Source organism: Poecilia reticulata, linkage group LG15 (genome assembly GCF_000633615.1).
Source record: "Poecilia reticulata strain Guanapo linkage group LG15, Guppy_female_1.0+MT, whole genome shotgun sequence".
NCBI classification, from domain to species: Eukaryota; Metazoa; Chordata; class Actinopteri; order Cyprinodontiformes; family Poeciliidae; genus Poecilia; species Poecilia reticulata.
Genome location: NC_024345.1, coordinates 21,555,421 through 21,572,906, shown reverse-complemented (window position 1 = coordinate 21,572,906; position 17,486 = coordinate 21,555,421). Strand labels below are relative to the sequence as shown.

The 17,486-nt window shown below is 42.0% G+C and overlaps 1 protein-coding gene across 2 annotated transcripts in view; it reads right to left on the bottom strand.

Moving 5' to 3' along the window:
• The window catches only part of smoc2 (SPARC related modular calcium binding 2), a 32,584-nt gene that overhangs the window by 14,248 nt on the left and 850 nt on the right, over positions 1-17,486 (bottom strand). For both annotated transcript variants that reach the window (XM_008430087.2, XM_008430088.2), the window contains exons 2-6: positions 9,118-9,280; positions 6,439-6,536; positions 6,212-6,311; positions 4,488-4,529; positions 4,150-4,191 (exon numbers count right to left, since the gene is read on the bottom strand). In XM_008430087.2, coding sequence (XP_008428309.1) covers positions 4,150-4,191; positions 4,488-4,529; positions 6,212-6,311; positions 6,439-6,536; positions 9,118-9,280 — 445 coding nt within the window. The remainder of the gene's footprint in view (positions 1-4,149; positions 4,192-4,487; positions 4,530-6,211; positions 6,312-6,438; positions 6,537-9,117; positions 9,281-17,486) is intronic.

Below are 17,486 nucleotides of genomic sequence, written 5' to 3'. Positions count from 1 at the left end.
TTTTTTTTTTTTACTATTGTACGGTGTCCTTGAGTGCCAGAAAGGCGCCTTTGAAATAAAATGTATTATTATTATTATTTATTCTCAGATTTAGGATTCTGCCGTTATTTAAATTTCTTTTGCTCTGATCTATCGCCCTATTTACACATTTTTGTTGCGATTCAGCTGCAGGTTTACTCCAGTGCATGGCGTCTCTTTTTGAAAGCAGGTTTTTGGAGTAGAACTTTTTGGAAACACTCCGCGCAGCGGTGTGAAGAACTATGCGCTTGTGAAAGTACAAAATGGCTACAGGGTTTGTTATACTTATGGATGAGCAGAGAACAACAGCACTGTGCTGTACTACTTCACCTGTTCGGTTTATGATGTGGAGAACATGAACACTTTGTTCATCAGAAACGGAGAAGCGTTGCCGTTTTCTAAATGAGCTAGAAGCTGGTGAGGTGGAAGCTAAAGCTCTGAAGACGTCATGCTAAAATCACAGCGCCATCTAGAGGCCTGGCGTGACAACTACTGCAGATTCAAGGTTTCTGTAAACATGGAACTTTTCCCTGATCAACATCTGAAAATACTGAACGTTTCTAGGTAGTGGTCTTATAAATGTAGCCTAAACCTTTGCATTGTAGCTCTGACTGTAAGGTTATTGTCGTATTAGTAGGTTGACCTGCTGCTCTATGTGGAACTCCAGCTTTAGGTAGGTTTGCAGTTTTGCCATCCAAATGTTGGCTGGAACAGAGCTCTGTAAAGACTCGTTTCCTTCAGCATCATGGCTCTGCTTGGTTCAAATGGTTTTCCATTACAACTGAACTCTAGCGGACGTGGTGTTCAAAAGTCGTGTGGACCCAGAACCAAGAAGTAGTGCAACGTGATCCTATACATGACAATATCAAAAACAATGGAGGAACTGTGTGAGCTGAACTTTCTGTTCATTGTCCTTACAAATGTTCAGTTGGATTACTGTAAGGAGTCGGTGACAGATGTTCTTCTGTTGTAGCGTTTTCAGCCGACTCAGCACAGAACCCAGTGAAGTAGATGAAAAGGTTCTGGTTCCACACGGCCGTTAGAGCCGGAGGCTTGAGAAAGATGTGTGGCCTTTGAAGAAAAGCTGGATTTAAACTGAAATTAAATGACTTACAGATGGACTCTACTTACTAATTAGGTGGCTCTATTTACTTCTGAGGGGAATTTGATTTTATAGTGTTTTATTTATGGGTATCAGAGTTAAAGTGGGCTGAAAAGAACTGCATCTCAGATTTTAAAAATTTGTAAAAAAAAAAAATTGAAAGCAATCATTATTTCCACTTTTATGCACCACTTTTTGTTGGTCTATCAACACAACATAATATGACTCTAATTGGGTGAATTCTGAAAGCAATTGGTTGCCCTAGATTTAATTTTGGGTTATTAGCCTAGAAGTGGGGTGAATAGAAATTCACCTCACAACTCTGAGCTACGTTGTGTTCATACATGTACAGTCACATACAATTCCAGTAAAATATACTGAAGTTTGCGGTTGTAACGTGACAGAATGTGGAAAACATCAAGGGCAGTGAATCATTTTGCAAGTCACTGGGTGTTGTGAAGCGCTTTGGGTTCTGATGGGGTTCTTTTAAATCAAAATATTGATGCAATCACAGCTATTTTCGGTGCTGGCACACCACAAACCTACAGTTTATTCTTCTTTTCACCACGCTGTTTATCCAAGCAGTTCAGACTGAACCACAGCCTGTCCCTGTCCCTCCCTCGCCCTCCTTCCCACACTCCTCCTCACTTGATGTATGTGTAACGACCTGGCTAAGATGGACACTGTAACAGCGGGAAAGCACACAGTCACGTTGGCATGAGTAACATAAATGATTACCCGTACACGCTATCACATCAGGAATCTATCCAACCAAACCCAAATCAAGCTCTTTGGGAAAACTTCAAATCCCATCAGCTAAACAAGTTGAGCAGATTTAACAATTTCTGGTGCTGAAACAAAGGAAATCATAGTGGTTGTTTATCTGGAAAAAGGCAGAGGTTTAATGAGAGACAGAGTGGAATTAGGCTGGAGTTTAATCGGTGGATGTTTCCTTGTGTCTCTTGAGGCTTCGGCTGAAAAAGAACCAAGTTGAAGAGTAAAAAATGTTAAACAAGAGGCTTATGAGGTAATGCTTGTTGATTTTACTGCCTGGTGAAGATAGCAGGTTAAACTGCTTTTGGTCTGTTACAGTAAACCACAAATTCTCTCCTAGAAACGAAATGAAACCAAGAAAATAACAGATTTAATACAAATCTTCTCCATGTGATTTCTGTGGGGTATATCAGTGGATAAAAAAACATAAATTAGTCATGCTAAGGATTTTCAAGTACAGAATGAGAATAAATTTAGATTTTGACAAATATACAGCTTGGAGCATAAAACCTAAAAATCTTTAAGTACTGTATTTTCCGCACTATAAGGCGCATAGAATAGACACTGTAGTTTGGGTTGCCAATTTGTCCCGTACTCTGTTATTACACATCCACGTTTGTAAAGTACTGGTTCCCAAGTAGTAGTGGTTCCCGAGTACTTTATATAGTAGCTGCCCGAGTCATTGTTTCACTCACGGTGTTGGTGTTGCGATATTGTGCCCAACTGCTTTCTGGGTAACAGACCAACCAACAAGCTGCTGCCGCAATCTCTGTCTCTCTTCCCCCGCCCCTCCGCCCCCCTGGCTTTAAATGTATTATCAAACTTTATTAGCAAACCAGCGTTCTGACAACTATCCCAGCATGCACCGCGCACTTCTTCTTCTACGGGGAAAATGAAGTCAGGGCTGCTTACCGTAGTTGTTACACCTGTTGTGGCTCAATATTGGTCCATATACTGCATAAGGCGCACCGGATTATAAGGCGCACTGTCGGCTTTTGAGGAAATTGAAGGTTTTTAGGTGCCTTATAGTGTGGAAAATACGGTAATAAATCATGAAGAAATCATAAAAATCCAACTCAAAATGTGTGGTTTATTTGTTTTAGCTTTGTCCATTTTAGAACATGTTTATATGGTCTTTTCTTGCTAGATGCTGAAGGAAATATTCTACTTTATCCAAATGGACAATTGAGTATTTAATTCGATCCTATCTTATAACCACATATGGATGATGACGTCTGGTTAGGAACCAAAGAGCGTCACTGCTATTGTTCTACACAGAAAATGTATTGTTTTCTGTAAAACAAAGGCTTTTGTAATGGGAATACGTGCAAATGTTTATTGTGTGAGCAGAAAAGGATGAAACTACGACTTTTACTTCCCTCAAAGTTCCTCCACACTGGTGCAGTAAATGAGGTCCGTAAGTTTGAGAAAACGAAGACTTTTGGAAAGAACAAGTGAGGAAACTACATGGTTCATTCCACAGCTACGAGAACGAACCTGATGTTTGTCCTGGGTGTTTATGCACGATAATGACTACTTTTTTTCTCAGTGTTTGAGTAAAACAAACAACAGATTGTATTTCAAGTGTTTGACTGATACAAACACTACAAATGTGTAGCATTAGCTGCCACAGTAGCTGGTCTTATGGCGTTTGAATGATGTAATATTGAACAACTGCTTTACAGTATTTCTGGTAAACCCTCAGAACTTTTTCTCAGCTCGCTAATATATAAAGTATTCTGTTGTTGGAGTACAAATACTGGTGAGAATCGGAGCAGAACTTCCCAGGTCGACCTTAATGATGCTGGAGCTTTTGTCTATCAAATCATAGTTTTTGTCACAAGCAGCCATTAATTTCAGAGGGCCTGGACTTTTAAAACACTGGGTATAGTACTGGTGTGTTAGATCTCAGGGTAGATGCTTTTCAAACATTCCTCCTTGTCTGTTGCTCCTAAATGGATAAATTTGTGTATAAATAATTGCCTTATAATACCCCAATCAAGATGGAGGCTTTGCTAGTCCCTATATTTTTTCTTGGGTAGTCATTGTGTTATGCTCTGATGTCCATGTTCATCCAACCTTTTGACTGTGTTTTTATTACACATTTCTTGACTTGGCACATGAAACTTAATGAAATTAAATGCTAAATGTTGCAAAATCTAGAATGTATGATAATAAAAGCTGCCTGCTGTCAAATAGTCACACCAATAGTTCATATCACGGGAGAACCGTGTTGGTTAGTTCATTTTTCTCACCTGGTTTTGGGTCTATGGAGGTCCCTCTGTCTTGTTTTGAACCTAAAAAACAATGGAGTCACAATTACAAAAAACCTGAGCTGCTTTTATTTTAAATAGTGGATTCTGAGGATTTTAAGGCATTATATTTTTATTTGTTAAGATGATCCAACTGGCTGCAGGTAATCATTCAGTCCTGCTTCCTTTCTATTGGCTGTTTAGCTTCTACTGCCAAACGTTGCTAATGTTAACTTCACAATCAAATATAAAACCATGCTGTCACTACAACAGACGACACCAACGACGACAGACTGAACATGCATTTCTGAGGAGTCAGTGTGTTTCTAGAATCTCCTCACCTGGTCTCGGTTCTACAGGAGCCGCTCGGTCCTGTTTGGAACCTAAAAACCAACAGATGTATTCAGAACAGAGGTAGACTGTGTTGGTGCACCACTCCAACATTACCACTGGGGCCCATCTGGACCCTTTTGTAGCTGATGGAAACCACTATAATGTAGATTTGGAAGTTGCGTTGCACCAGCTGCTGCTGGGTTGAGACCATCTGAGACACCGACAGCCTCCCAGGCGGACATAGGGATGTGCAGACAGGACATGTGGCATTATTTAGGGGGTTGTGTGGCAGGGACTGTCCTCCAACTCTGACATTCCTTACAGTACAAACTCTGTTGCTTAACTTTGCATCATGGATTTTCTACCCGGCTTGTTAAGACCGCAGCCTGGAGAGTTGAGCAATTTTCCTGCCTGGGTTGAGCCTACAACTAGATCCCTTAGTCCTCTCTTTAGAAACTTAAAATGCAATGTTGTACTGTTAGGGATTTATATGTATATCATCAACCCATAAAATGAAGAATAGAATCATGACGACCAAGGAACATGGCCGATAGGTCAGAGAGAAAGTTGTGGAGAAGTTTAAAGCAGAGTCCTAAAACAAAATGGCTTCAGAGTTCAATCCATCATCTGAACACGGAGAGAAGATGGACCAACCTGGCAGCACACAGAGGTCCATCTACCCAGACAGGGCGAGCAATAAAAGTAATCATTACAAAAGCAGCCAAGAGGCCAATGGTAGCAAAGGAAGAGAAGCAGAGATCCACAACTCAGGCTGGAGGATCTGTTGCCATGACAACTACAAGTCAGACACTCTAGAAATATGTTGAAAAAGTGAAATAAAAATGTCCCAAAGTGGAGTTTGCCACAATCCATGCAACGAACACAGTGGGCATGTGCATGGCGACACAGGGTGGTGGCACCATCATGCTGTGGGAATACCTTTGTTTACCAGAGACAGGGAGGCTGATCAAAGTTTATAGAAATGTGGTTGGAACTAAATGTTAAATGGACTGAATTCAGATTCACTTTTCTAATCACAGGCGACTTGGGGTTGAGTGCCTTGCTCTGGGGCATGACGATGTGTGACAGGAATCAAACTGTAAGCTGGAGACTGCAAGATAAACTCTACTCTCACTGAGCCACAGTCAAGCCCAGAATAAAGAGGAAGCCCTGTTAGAGGCTACAGAAAAACACCATGGTCCAGTCAAAGTCCAGACACTGAATCCAGTACATATAAGGATATAAAATTTATATCCTGTGTAGTTCAGCTGGTAGAACGCCATGTGCAGAGGTTGAAGTCCTCGACTCGGGCCATTTGCTACATGTCCCCCCATCCCCTGTGCTCCTTATTTTCTGTCCAATTACTTTTAAATAAATGACACCAGTGCTTCAAAAAACATTATATCTCATAGTCTGTTAAAAAAAAACCACATTGAAGTTTGTGGTTATAGCGTGACAATGAAGAAAAGATTCAAGATGTTTAAAAACATTTTGATTGGACTCGAAGCCAGTTTTCTATGACCGTGTCCTGCAACTTTTAGATGAGTCTAAAAGTTCTGGTCCAACGCGCCTGAATCAGGCTCCTCAGTAAACGGTCCAGGACTCCAGAGCCCTGCTGATGACCTTGTTGTTTGACTCAGATACATCTAAAAGTTGCAGGTCACTGGTCCTCCAGGTCTGGATTTGAGGATGATAAGATTCCTTAAAGTATTAAATTCAGAGTTTTACCCACCTTGGCATCGAGGTTTTTTATTGACGACAGAAGACCCACTGATTGGTCGCCCATTGGGCGTGACACACCAGCAGTATCCGGTGTAGCTGTGGCACTGAACCTATAACAGTATGCTTTCAAGTGTTACTCTGTGTTTGGCAAAGTCCAAACAACAACTGGCTTCTCTGGGTAAATGTTTTGGCTTTAATTAGGAATTTAAGCTTAATTTATGCAATGTTGCTCATTACCTCGCTGTAAGTGCCGTCAGGATTGCATACGGGAACAAAGGCCTGCTTCTTGGCTTGTTGCTCTGTGTACTTCTTCTCTGCAACACATCTGGATGTTTCTGAGGAGAACACAAATCACAACAGTCACTAAACATCAGAGACGGCCATAATTCAGCCCACAGCGTAGCTTTTTTTTTTTTTTTTTCAAATACTCCACAACTATGAAACCAACATACTTAAAGAGTCAGAGGGAGATGCTGAATCTTGGAGATCATGAAAGAAAAACAGAAACAACATCAGGGGAGGGAGGAGACACAGGAGGGGGAAGTGGTTCAAGACATTTCGGAAGCTGCAGATGTTTGTGCGGCTGGGAGCCGAAGCAGGAACACGAGTCTTATTGGGAATGAGTCCGGAAAACCTGGTGGTAAAGCCATTACCAGGGGAAGCAGCTTTTTTTGATCCAGCCAAATATTCCAGCCACCCTAAAAAAAGGGCTGATGCACGAGGAAAACCAAACCCGTCCTTTAGCGTCTGCATTACTATCGCCTTAAAGTTCAACCATCTGGATTACAGCACTTCTCAGCAGAAAATGCGGGTCGGGAACTTTTCACCTGTGCACACCTTGAGTTTTCACATGTTGCAGTCGGGGCTGAGGCTCATCCTGTCATTCCTCAGGTGCCTCAGCTTACCTGGCCAGCAGCACCAGCTGTGCAAACACTCAGGAAAATGTGGAGCAGCGATGAGTTTGATGGTAACTTGTTGTGACACATCAGCAGCCTGCCAAGCAGTGCCTCTCTGGCTGACAGCTTCAAATCTCATTAAAACAATGACTCACAGTAAGTTAGAAAACATTCACCACTCGGGTCAGCAGGGTGAAAGTAGCTGGCACACGTTTGAGCGTCCACTAGACACTTGCTGGTGCTGGTGTTTCTCCGTCTGGAGGGTGGCCACGTGTTTCAGGCGACACCGATGGGAGATGCAGGATGTTCCGGATGGAGGGAGCGCAGTGAGCTCAGGAGCTCTAAAGTTAGCTGCAGTGGAAAATCTAAAAAACCGTCGTCCTCCGAGGCGAAAATGTCTGGAAAAAATGACGGGACACTTGCATCGTCTGAGCGCGGTGATAGGAAACAAATGTGGTGCCACTCTTACCATCCTTGAACACAATACCATCCCTGTGCTTTCAAAGCAGACCGGCCCTCTGGTTTATTTCTGCAGCCGACCCGCTCTCCGTCGCCGGGCCTTTCAGGCCAGACGCAGGGGGAGAGATGAGGGAGGTAATGCTACTGATGCATGCATAACCAATTTCATGGACTCTTGTCTTTTCAGCTTCCTAGTTGGAAGCCCCTATTTTGCGTAGCGTCACTGTCAGCTACGTCCAGATGCCTGCTCAGAAAGACTGCCATGGAAACCCACCATGGGTACAAAATCGTTGAGCGGTTTTCCATCATACCACACTTTTTTAAAGCGAATCTTTTCACTTGCATTCTCTGCATTAGTGTTCTAGCATGATAAGAAAGGGGCATTGTCTCCAGTCTGTAGAGCGATGAACTGGTATATGAAGCTGGTGAGAGGGTGGAAGTGTGGGGGGCGAAGCGTTGGGTGAACGGCTTCCTCCTTCCAACGAGTCTATGAGCTGCTTGACCCTCTCTGGCTTTTCATCCCTCACTAATAAGTGTGTTAAAGTCTCAAGTTACTCATATTATTTCACGGAACAAAATGCCACCTGGTTTTAAATTGTTGTTTTACTAAAAATCTTGTGTTTGTTCTCATCTATATTCAGCTTTCCTGAGTCTGTGCTTTCTAGAAGCCCTTCAGTTTTCTGGTGAAGTGATAATGGATGCCACCGTCTGTGGATCGATACTAAACTTTATTCAGCAGTGAAGTGTATCAGCACAAGAGAATGGCTAACAAAAAGAAAGCACAGATAACAGGAATGACCTTTTGTGGAGCATTGACTGCAGCTTCTGTTTGGCTGTCAGAGTGAGTGGTGGGATTGTGATGTGATGCTTCACTGACTTCTTTATGAGTTCATAATTATAATTTTCAGTCATTTTTAACTTCCTGATTTTCTGCTTCTGGCTCCTTCTGGTGCAGAATTATGACACACATCTCACATCGATAATGTAAATGTTTGATTAAACACAACATCACCGTTCAGCCTGCAATCAGATACAGATCTGAATTAGTTCCACATGTAGAGGTGGGATAGATCAGATGTTTTGGGGGGTGAAAGGATCAGAATCGGGTCGTTCAGACGGCAGTGAAAGTAAAGTATATGGGTCACATATGGGCAGAAAAAAACTCTGATTTGGGTTGCATTCGACCCGAACACAGCCTCAGTGTTGGTTTATCCCAGGACATAAACTAAAGTTTGTGGTTGTCACATGACAAAACGCTGAAAGGTTTGAGGGGAATGAAGCACAGAGCTTAACATCACTTTGATGAGACCAGTGCGTCTTGGCAGACTATTACGGAGCTGAAATCACTCAAACCAGTAAATAAGTTTCAAATAAATCAAATCATTTTATGTTTATTGTATTAGCAAACAAAACTTAAAATCTTGGATCCATTAAGGCAGACCCCCCCGTCTCCCCACCCTCCATCTCAAAGATTTAATTACACTGAAGTGGCTTCTAACGCAAACCTTCCAGACCCCCCCGCCCCTCCCAGGCAGTGCTGAAGCGTGACTCGTGACCTGACCTTTGCACGGCCCTCGGCTGACCTCCAGCTGGGGGTCGCGGCACTTGGCTCGGAGGAACTCGCAGCGAGATGTGAAGGTCCGTCCGTCAGAGGCACACAGGGGCTTCCGAGGCGCTCCGGTGCATTCCATGTTGCACTCCTTATCCTGATCCACCCGCAGAAACTGCAAAAGCAACAAGCAGGGAAACATTGGACAAGCGGGTTACGACTGGGAGGCAGAGATCTCTGAATCATTACAGTTTGCAACAAAAACTGAGAAGTTTATGGGATTCAGTTAGGAGATTATATCCTGTTCAACTATGTTACAAATAACTTTCCAGCAATAAATAGGAACTTCTAGTGGAATTTTTATTTCCACTCGCAGATTATTTCACAAGATTTTTTTCCCATCTGAAAGTGGATCTAATACTTTTTCTTCAATATTAAGGAATTTAAAACAGTTCTTGTTGAAAAGTTACTTGTGTTAGCTTTGCTTTATTTCTAGTGTTGTAAAGTATTTGCACTAGAAAATAAAATAAAAGTAAGATTTTGTGTTTGTGCAGTGTATAATGAATGATTTTCACATTTTGTATTTATTCAGTTAACTCAAGTAAGGCATTGACGATATTTTAATTTATTGTGATGCACCTGCAGCTGCTTTCAGGACAGAAGTCCTTGGAGGACGTCGTGCAAACTGTCCATCAGTCTTGTGAGAGGAAAACAAAGCATAACATTTGCTTCTTAAGACACAAAGAAGCAGAAACGAATCGGTGCAAAGTAAAGTCAACAAATGTGGCTGAGGTTTATTTTTCTTCGTGGTCCTGCAGAGGACTTGACAGACACATCCGCTTGTCTTTGTCTGTGCAAACACCTGCACAGGTATTCACCTGGCCTCACTGCTAAAGGCGTCCTGCTCAGCCATGAAAAGAGAAACAAGGACAGAACGCGTCGGATCACCTGAGTCAATGCCACCATTGTGTCTGCAGCAGCCTGAAACCCCCAGAGATAGTGTGTGTGTGTGTGTGCGTGGGGGTGGCGACAAGCTGTGACTGCTACAATAAATAAAAGACTGAATGCAGAACGCATCACTCAGCTTTTCATCCAGTTTTTGTGCGATGCTTTTACTTTGGGAGGCATAATGAACTGGGTAAGGTGGAAAAATCCAACTCCACGCCCGTTCCAACACAGGTGCAGTCACATTCAGAGAAAAAGACGGGAACTTTCTGTTTCCTCCTGTTGAGACACTTCTCCGCTTTTGTGCTGAGAAATGCTCAAAATCTTCCGCCATCACTTCCCAAAAGCTTTCCCTGTCTTTCCCGTCACCGATCCGAGGCGTGAACCAGACAAAAACTGGAAATCAGAATCAGAGAAGACATTGTTCCAGGAAGAGGGCGGTCGGGATCATCAGCAATAAAAAGAAAATTTGTAGCGTCTGACATTTTACAAATGAAGGGAGAGCTGAGAATTGGTGGCAGCCCCTCCAACCCCCACCCTCCTCATGAAGACAGGTATGGCTGCAGGGCTGCATGCACCTGGGAGAGGGCAGGTAGGGGGGGTGGATTCGCCCTGGGTCTCAGTGGGAGTGGTGGGGGGTCCCACAGCCCACTCTGTCAGCCCAGCTCATAAATCTTTGTGTGGGGAGATCAGAGTGGAAAGGCCCGTTCAGACACATCGGAGGAGAAGCCACGAGGGATTTGTGCTGAGACGCATAAAAAAGTTGCATTTTATGAGGCGATGCATATCAGCTTTAAATATGTTTTACAAAGACAAAGCATCACAGAGCGCTCTGATATCACAGGTGTGCACTGATGTCTCTTTTAGATCCTGAACCTAAAGGAAGCAGCAGTTTGGTGTTTCTGTTGTAGAATCTATGATGAATGATGAGAGTTAAGCTATGAAGCTAACGGCTTCCCACAAAGAAATCTAAACCGTGAAAAATCACAGGTCAGAGCGGCTGAAAAACCCAGCAGCTGGTTCTGGTGGTCCAACTGGGATTTTGGACGATCCGTCTCCCAGCATCCAGACACGTCTCATCATTTGAAGAACTACTGCTGAACTTTGATGTCTAAATATGAATATGAAATACTGCACTGTTGTGCCCTTTCAAAGGCGAGAAGAAATATATTCTTTCTTCTGGTGAGAATGTAGAAGAAACCATGCATCTTTTAATGCATTAAAATTATTTTAAATAGTAAAATTTAGAAAAATCCAACCTTTAAATTGAGTAAATTTATACATAGACAAAAAATATATATGATGGTAAGAAAGAAATCACCAGAAATGTAATTATCTTCAAAATAAATTTAAATTAAAAATGTCATTCATTTGTTTTTACAGCAATAATTAAAGCATGTTTTCTTGTTTTGTTGGTGCATAAATTTGTCTTTTTGCATCCTTTGCTCTGAGCCACTGATCAAAAAGGGAAAGATAAGAAACTGAGTATAAAACAAACCAAACCGTTCGATCAACCAGTTCCTCACCTCGCCTGTGGGGGCGCTGCACTAAAACCACTGAAGGGAACAACATGAAAACCTCAGAAGAAGACACTGAGCGTAATCTCCTTCCTCACAAAATGCAAACAAAAACTAAATGGCGTTATATTTTAGAAATGGCAAGATTTCTCTTTTTCTTTGCTAAAAAAAGAAAAAAGAAAAGGAAACACGAGCCATTTCTCATTCTAGCGCTAGATTAGAGCAAACTTTTTATGGTTGCATTTACCCAGAATCCCCTGCACTTTAGGCCACTTCCTGCTTTTGGAGCATCTACAGACACATCTGTATTTAAACTGCACCAGAGTTCATTTCAACCGAACCCAGAGGTTTTCAGGCGGAGCAGAGTTTGTTGTTTTGTTCTGTCATTCACACCTCAGCAAACAAAGGTAGGTAAACAGACTGGAGTCTGATGAAGGAGACTAAACAAAGCTAATGTGAATGCACCCTAAGTCTCGTAGCTGTGATTTGATCCAAAGTCTCATTTTCCATCCCGATGGTTCTCCGTTTCCTCTTCTCATGACTTTTCACACTGTTCCTCTCATTCTCCAGCCTCTCCATCTCTCAGTTCCCGTTCATTCTATGGTGTCTTTTGTRGAGGCACTGGTTGCCACTCTGTGTGTGTGTGTTTGACCAAAAGGCTTGCGTTGGCCTTCCAGCTCTCAGCGCAGCAGCAACAGGCCCCCCAGCAGCCAGCAGACTGACAACCCTAACTGAGTCTTTCAGCAGCTCAGCGTCCTGCTAAATGGTCACTATACAACGCACAGCGGAGCGCAAAACGCCTGCAGGTTTACCATAAAGCTTCGAGATCACAGCCTGGGAAAACACAGCAAGCCGTGAAATCAGCCAACCACGAAATCCGCCACCCAGATTTACCATCAGGTTTCCTGCTAAAAGCCGCCATGATGGAGTGGGACGACGCGGAGGACATGAGAATGAGTCGAAACAAGAAGCTTTAGAGGGTAACGGTGCTGAGAAGCTCCTTCTGCTGCAGTGAGGTTTCTGACCAACCAGTTCACCTCATTGCTGTGCGCTGCAGCATGATGATGAATGGCCTCTGTTTCTGCACACTGCACAAGCTTCCACCCTGATTCATCAGAAAACCACTCCATACAAGACAGGACACATATTGAGACTCAAATCTGCCCAAATCCTTTTCTTGTCTACTTCCAGACAGCTGCTTCTCATATTCTCTCTTTTTTTGCTCTTTCTTTTCAGTTTTTCTTTCTTTGTGTGATCTCACTTGGAAGATGCTGTTTGCATCTGCTCAAAGAACAGATGAGGCTGGCCAGGGAACAACAGACGGCTGAAAGACGGCGAGACGTGCAAAGTGGAAGGGATTTTTTTTTTCCTCCCAAATCAGCCGGCATACAAATCAAATCCTATTACCTCCCCCCGGCTCTGCGGTATTGTGGGGCTGAATGGCGTACAGCAGAGGCAAGCCTCCAGCGGAGAGCCCTTTGTGAGCCGATGAGGGCCCCGTGGGCTGGGAGGCCCCCCGCTTCCAGCCCCTGAAGAAGCCCCTCACACTCCGGCCCTGCAAGGCCAGCGGGAGCCCAGGCCCAGAGCTGCAGCTAATGTGCTAAATGGCCTTAGCAGGGATTTCCCACATTGATGCAAGGAAGGAGAATCATTAGTTTCCAGCGTGGTGGAAAGGGAAGAAAGTGTCAGCCTCTAAGCAGCCTTTTATAATGACCAGAAAAAGATGTTTGAAGAAAGAAGAGTTATTGTGAGCAGACGTTGATGGAGGAACGAGGACAAAGAGAACGGCTCTTTGCACAGGTGGGAGGCGTTCTGGAGGCACAATGGCTGCTGAACCCATACGGAGCTTTGAAACACACGTTCCTCACATGTTACACCATTTGTAAAGTTGGTAGAAAAACAGCAGATAGTTTAGTTTTTTTTCCAAGGTTTTAGAGAGTTTCTTTTTATATGCTGTGAGAAATGTAAATGTTTATCGATTTGGGTTTTAAACTAAGTTGATTAGATTGGTGTATGTTAGGGTTTTTTCCCTATTATCTTGTTTTTTATTCTCGTTTTAAACGTGTCCATTGAGAAGCATTCTGAATCTCGTGCTGTCGGCTGAATGACAGTAAAAGTTTTGTGACTTTGAAAAAGTATTAAATTTTAGTCTTCTACTAAATAAATTAAATGAATCAAGTGTGGATTCAGAACCTTTCATCTGATGCTCCTAAATAAAACTTTGATTCAACCATCTGTTTTTAAAAGAAGTTTTCCTCCTGAAATGACAGCGGCCCGTAGCAACTTTGGAGGAGCTGCAGAGATTCACATGTTTGTCTTCAGAGTAACTATTAGGTGGCAACTCCACCAATCTGACATTCATGGAAAAGTGGCAAAAGGAAAGTAATTTGTAAAGAACATCTGAAATGTGGTAGAAAACTAACAATGTACATCAGTCTGAACACCACAGTAGTGGCTGCATCATACTGTGGGGAAGCTGATCAGAGTTCATGGGAAGATGGATGGAGTTCAGTAAAGGAACATCCAAGCATGGTCATATTCAATAAATTAGAATATATGTCCAGGTGAGCCTTGTTTGTCAGATGATTAAAAGTAACATTTTAATCTTAAATGTTGTATTTTCATTAGTTGTTAGCTGTAAATAATCATGATTAAGAGGATTTAAGGGTTAAAACATCCACTTTAGTCCAATTAATCTACATAATATGTTTCAATTTCTTGATGGAGTTACTGAAATTAATGAACTTTTCAATAATATTGTTGTTTTTTGAATTTATCTGTAGAAAACTTAATGGCAGAAGAAGACCAGACTTCTTCTGCCATCAACACTAAACATACAGCGGAACAGTTTAGATCAAAGCATATTCATCTGTTAAAATGGCCTAGTCAAAGCCCTGACCAACATCCAATTGAGAGTATCTGGCAATACGTCTTGACAACTCATTCTGTGAAAGGGTGAGGTATATTGTGTGGATGAACTAGCAATTTTGAGGTTCGAGATAAACCTCAAAATGTTTAGCTTTAAGCGCTGGAAAACGTGGCTTTGGTAAGTTACTGAATTATTGAGGTTGACAAGGAATATTTTTCAAATTAATTGGTAAAACCTGAGAACCATGTATCATCTTGATGTAGTTTGTCACATAAATCCCCCAAAACACACCAAAGGATGTGGTTGTGACGTGACGAAATGTGGAAAAGTTTCTGAAGTATGAATAATTTTCCAAGTCAGAACATATCATATTAAAATGTTTTGTTTTTTTTTGTTTCTGTGCGTGTCCTTCTTTTCAGACATCGTTGCAAACTCCCATTTCCCCCTGGAAGAAAAAATCTGCCACACGAATAATCCTGGAAAATATCCCACAAAATTAGCAAATTGCTGAGCCGTTAACATGAAACCAGGACTGAAACAATGAGTCAGAGGTCGGTCTGCTGCTGCTGCACACCGATATCAGTCCAACACACAAATCAACGGGGATGCTCCTCATTCCTGCAGCTCTCCCATCAGACTGTTGGATGTGATGTGATGTGAAATCACACCACAAACACATCTGTTCCTGGGCAACCGCTTTATGACCTGAAAATCCTCTGATTCCATTTTTGGAGCAGGAATCACGACACCCACTCACTGAGCAGATTTAGTGTGAGTGGATGTGTAAATTTTGGAGGAACGTTGGCTTGGTGAAACAATTCCTCCCACATTCCACCGCTTCAGCGCGCTGCCGCAGAGAGAGGATTTCAACCTTTTCACTCACAGGTTAATAACTCTTGGACATCTTAACGCAAACCATAAATAATGTTCCTGGGGAGGCGGCTGCCACATCAGCCGGCCCGGCGGTGAGGGGGGATGACCGAGCACATTCCTCTCCCTGCTAATCCTTCTTTGGCACTGTACCTGAACCTGATCAGGCCAATGAAATCCCACCTCCTCTCAAAATGCTGGGGGGGTTTTTTGCAGTTGATGGAAAAACTGATCAGGCTGTTGGAGACCTGTGGCTGTAAACAATGCCATGTGCACCGGCCACTCAGGCCTGTCCATCCCTGCTTCTGCTGCACATGTGCACATCAAAAGCATCAAACCATCCTGAGTGTGGAAGTTTTTTTTTGTCAATGTTTAAGGCAAGTGTTGCCTATTTTTCTTTTTATAAAGTTGATCTTTTTAACAAGACTGTAACTCTTGAACTCTGTTAGTTTGACAAGCAGTGGTGGTTCTAACAGGAACGGTGCCCCGGGCAAGCCCATCGTTATGCCCCCCTAACCAATTAAAATGCATGCAATTATAAGTAATAACAACTCCAGCAGAGTTAATACTCCAGGTAACCTACTCTCCCAGTATTCAGCAACAAGCAGGGGAACTTACTCCACCGGATATGTGTAATAACAAACTTGTTCTGGGCACAGCTGACAAATATGTTCTTTTCTAGTTCGTGGCGCCCCTGTCCTTTCTGCTGCCTTGAGCAACTACCCATAAGGCCCAAATTAAAAATTGCCACTGCTGGCAAGACCTTTTGTTGACAAATAGTTGTTATTCTTCATTGGCTTCATGGAATCTTCAATAAAATGACAGTCAGAAGCCGTTTTTAATCTAGTTAATATGGCTCTCCGCACAAGGTGTCACTGCTGATGGGGCGACAGAGACAAATCATCGTTGTCTGCACCCTGACCAAGTTTGTCTGGGTATTGTATGTAGTGTAGTTAAGGTAAGAAACTAATATTCCAGCTGGAATTTGAATAACAGCTTCAACTCAGTTAAATTAAAGGGCTGTTACGTATTTCTCGGGGGAATCTGGACTAAATGTGATCAAAATAACCAATTTTGAAATTCTGTTATTTCAAAATCTGAAATAACCGAATTAGTCAAATCTAATGAGGAATAATCTTAACTGAGCAGAGATGATTTAAAACGACATTTGAGAAAAATCAAGTTAAAATTTGCTTGGGATCTTTATTTTCCTCCATGGGATTAGCATTTTGTAGCGTTTTGTCGCGTTTTGCAGCGTTTTGCAGCATTTTGCAACATTTTGTAGCATTTTGCAATGTTTTGCAGCGTTTTGTTGATGGAGTGTGTTTGGTTCTGCAGAGGGAAGACGTCCAGAAGCAGGTGCTCATCCTATTCATAATCTGCCACTGCTGATTGCTATGCAAGATGAAAGACTGCCATTGTTTGGTTTTAAACATGCACCAAACATAAAATTATGGTGCATTTCTGAACAACTATTATGTCTTACAGTTCTTTTTAACATAATTCAACATTACAGCATGTTGAGAATGTCAAGAGGAAACCAGAACAACCATTTACCAAAGATAGGTTATTTCTTATTTTGGGTGTGTTTGCTGAAGAAGAGACACTTTTATTTATTTGGTAGTTAATCCGTTTTGTTTTTCAAACACATTGTTATTCTGTAGCTGAATTTTCACTGAGCCATGTCAAAAGATGTGCCATATTTCTGCAAAAATGTTTTAATGGTTAGAGTTTGATCTTCTGGTAGAACATTATGTATATTATGACATACAGGTGGATTTAAATAAATTAGAAAATAGTTGAAAGTTTATTTATTTCTGTGTTTCAGTTTAAAAAAATTGAATTTATGCATTGTACAGATACACTCATTGTGAGATGTATTAAGTTTTACTATGAAAACCTCAAAATTCTGTTAATCAGAAAATGTGATTATATAAAACTAATATATATATATAAAACTAATAAAGGTAGGATTTATATAAAAGTATTAAATTATTTCCATGCTTACTGGAGGACTTTATAGTTATCCAGCAGACTGTCCCTCTGCGGAAGCCACAAAAGGTCAATGCTAAAGAAGCTGGTGGTTTAGAGAGTATCCAAATAATAAAAAGTTTAGTGGAGGGAAAACATGGTGGCAAAAGGTGCATAAGCAACACCAGTTACTGCAGCCTTGCTGAAAT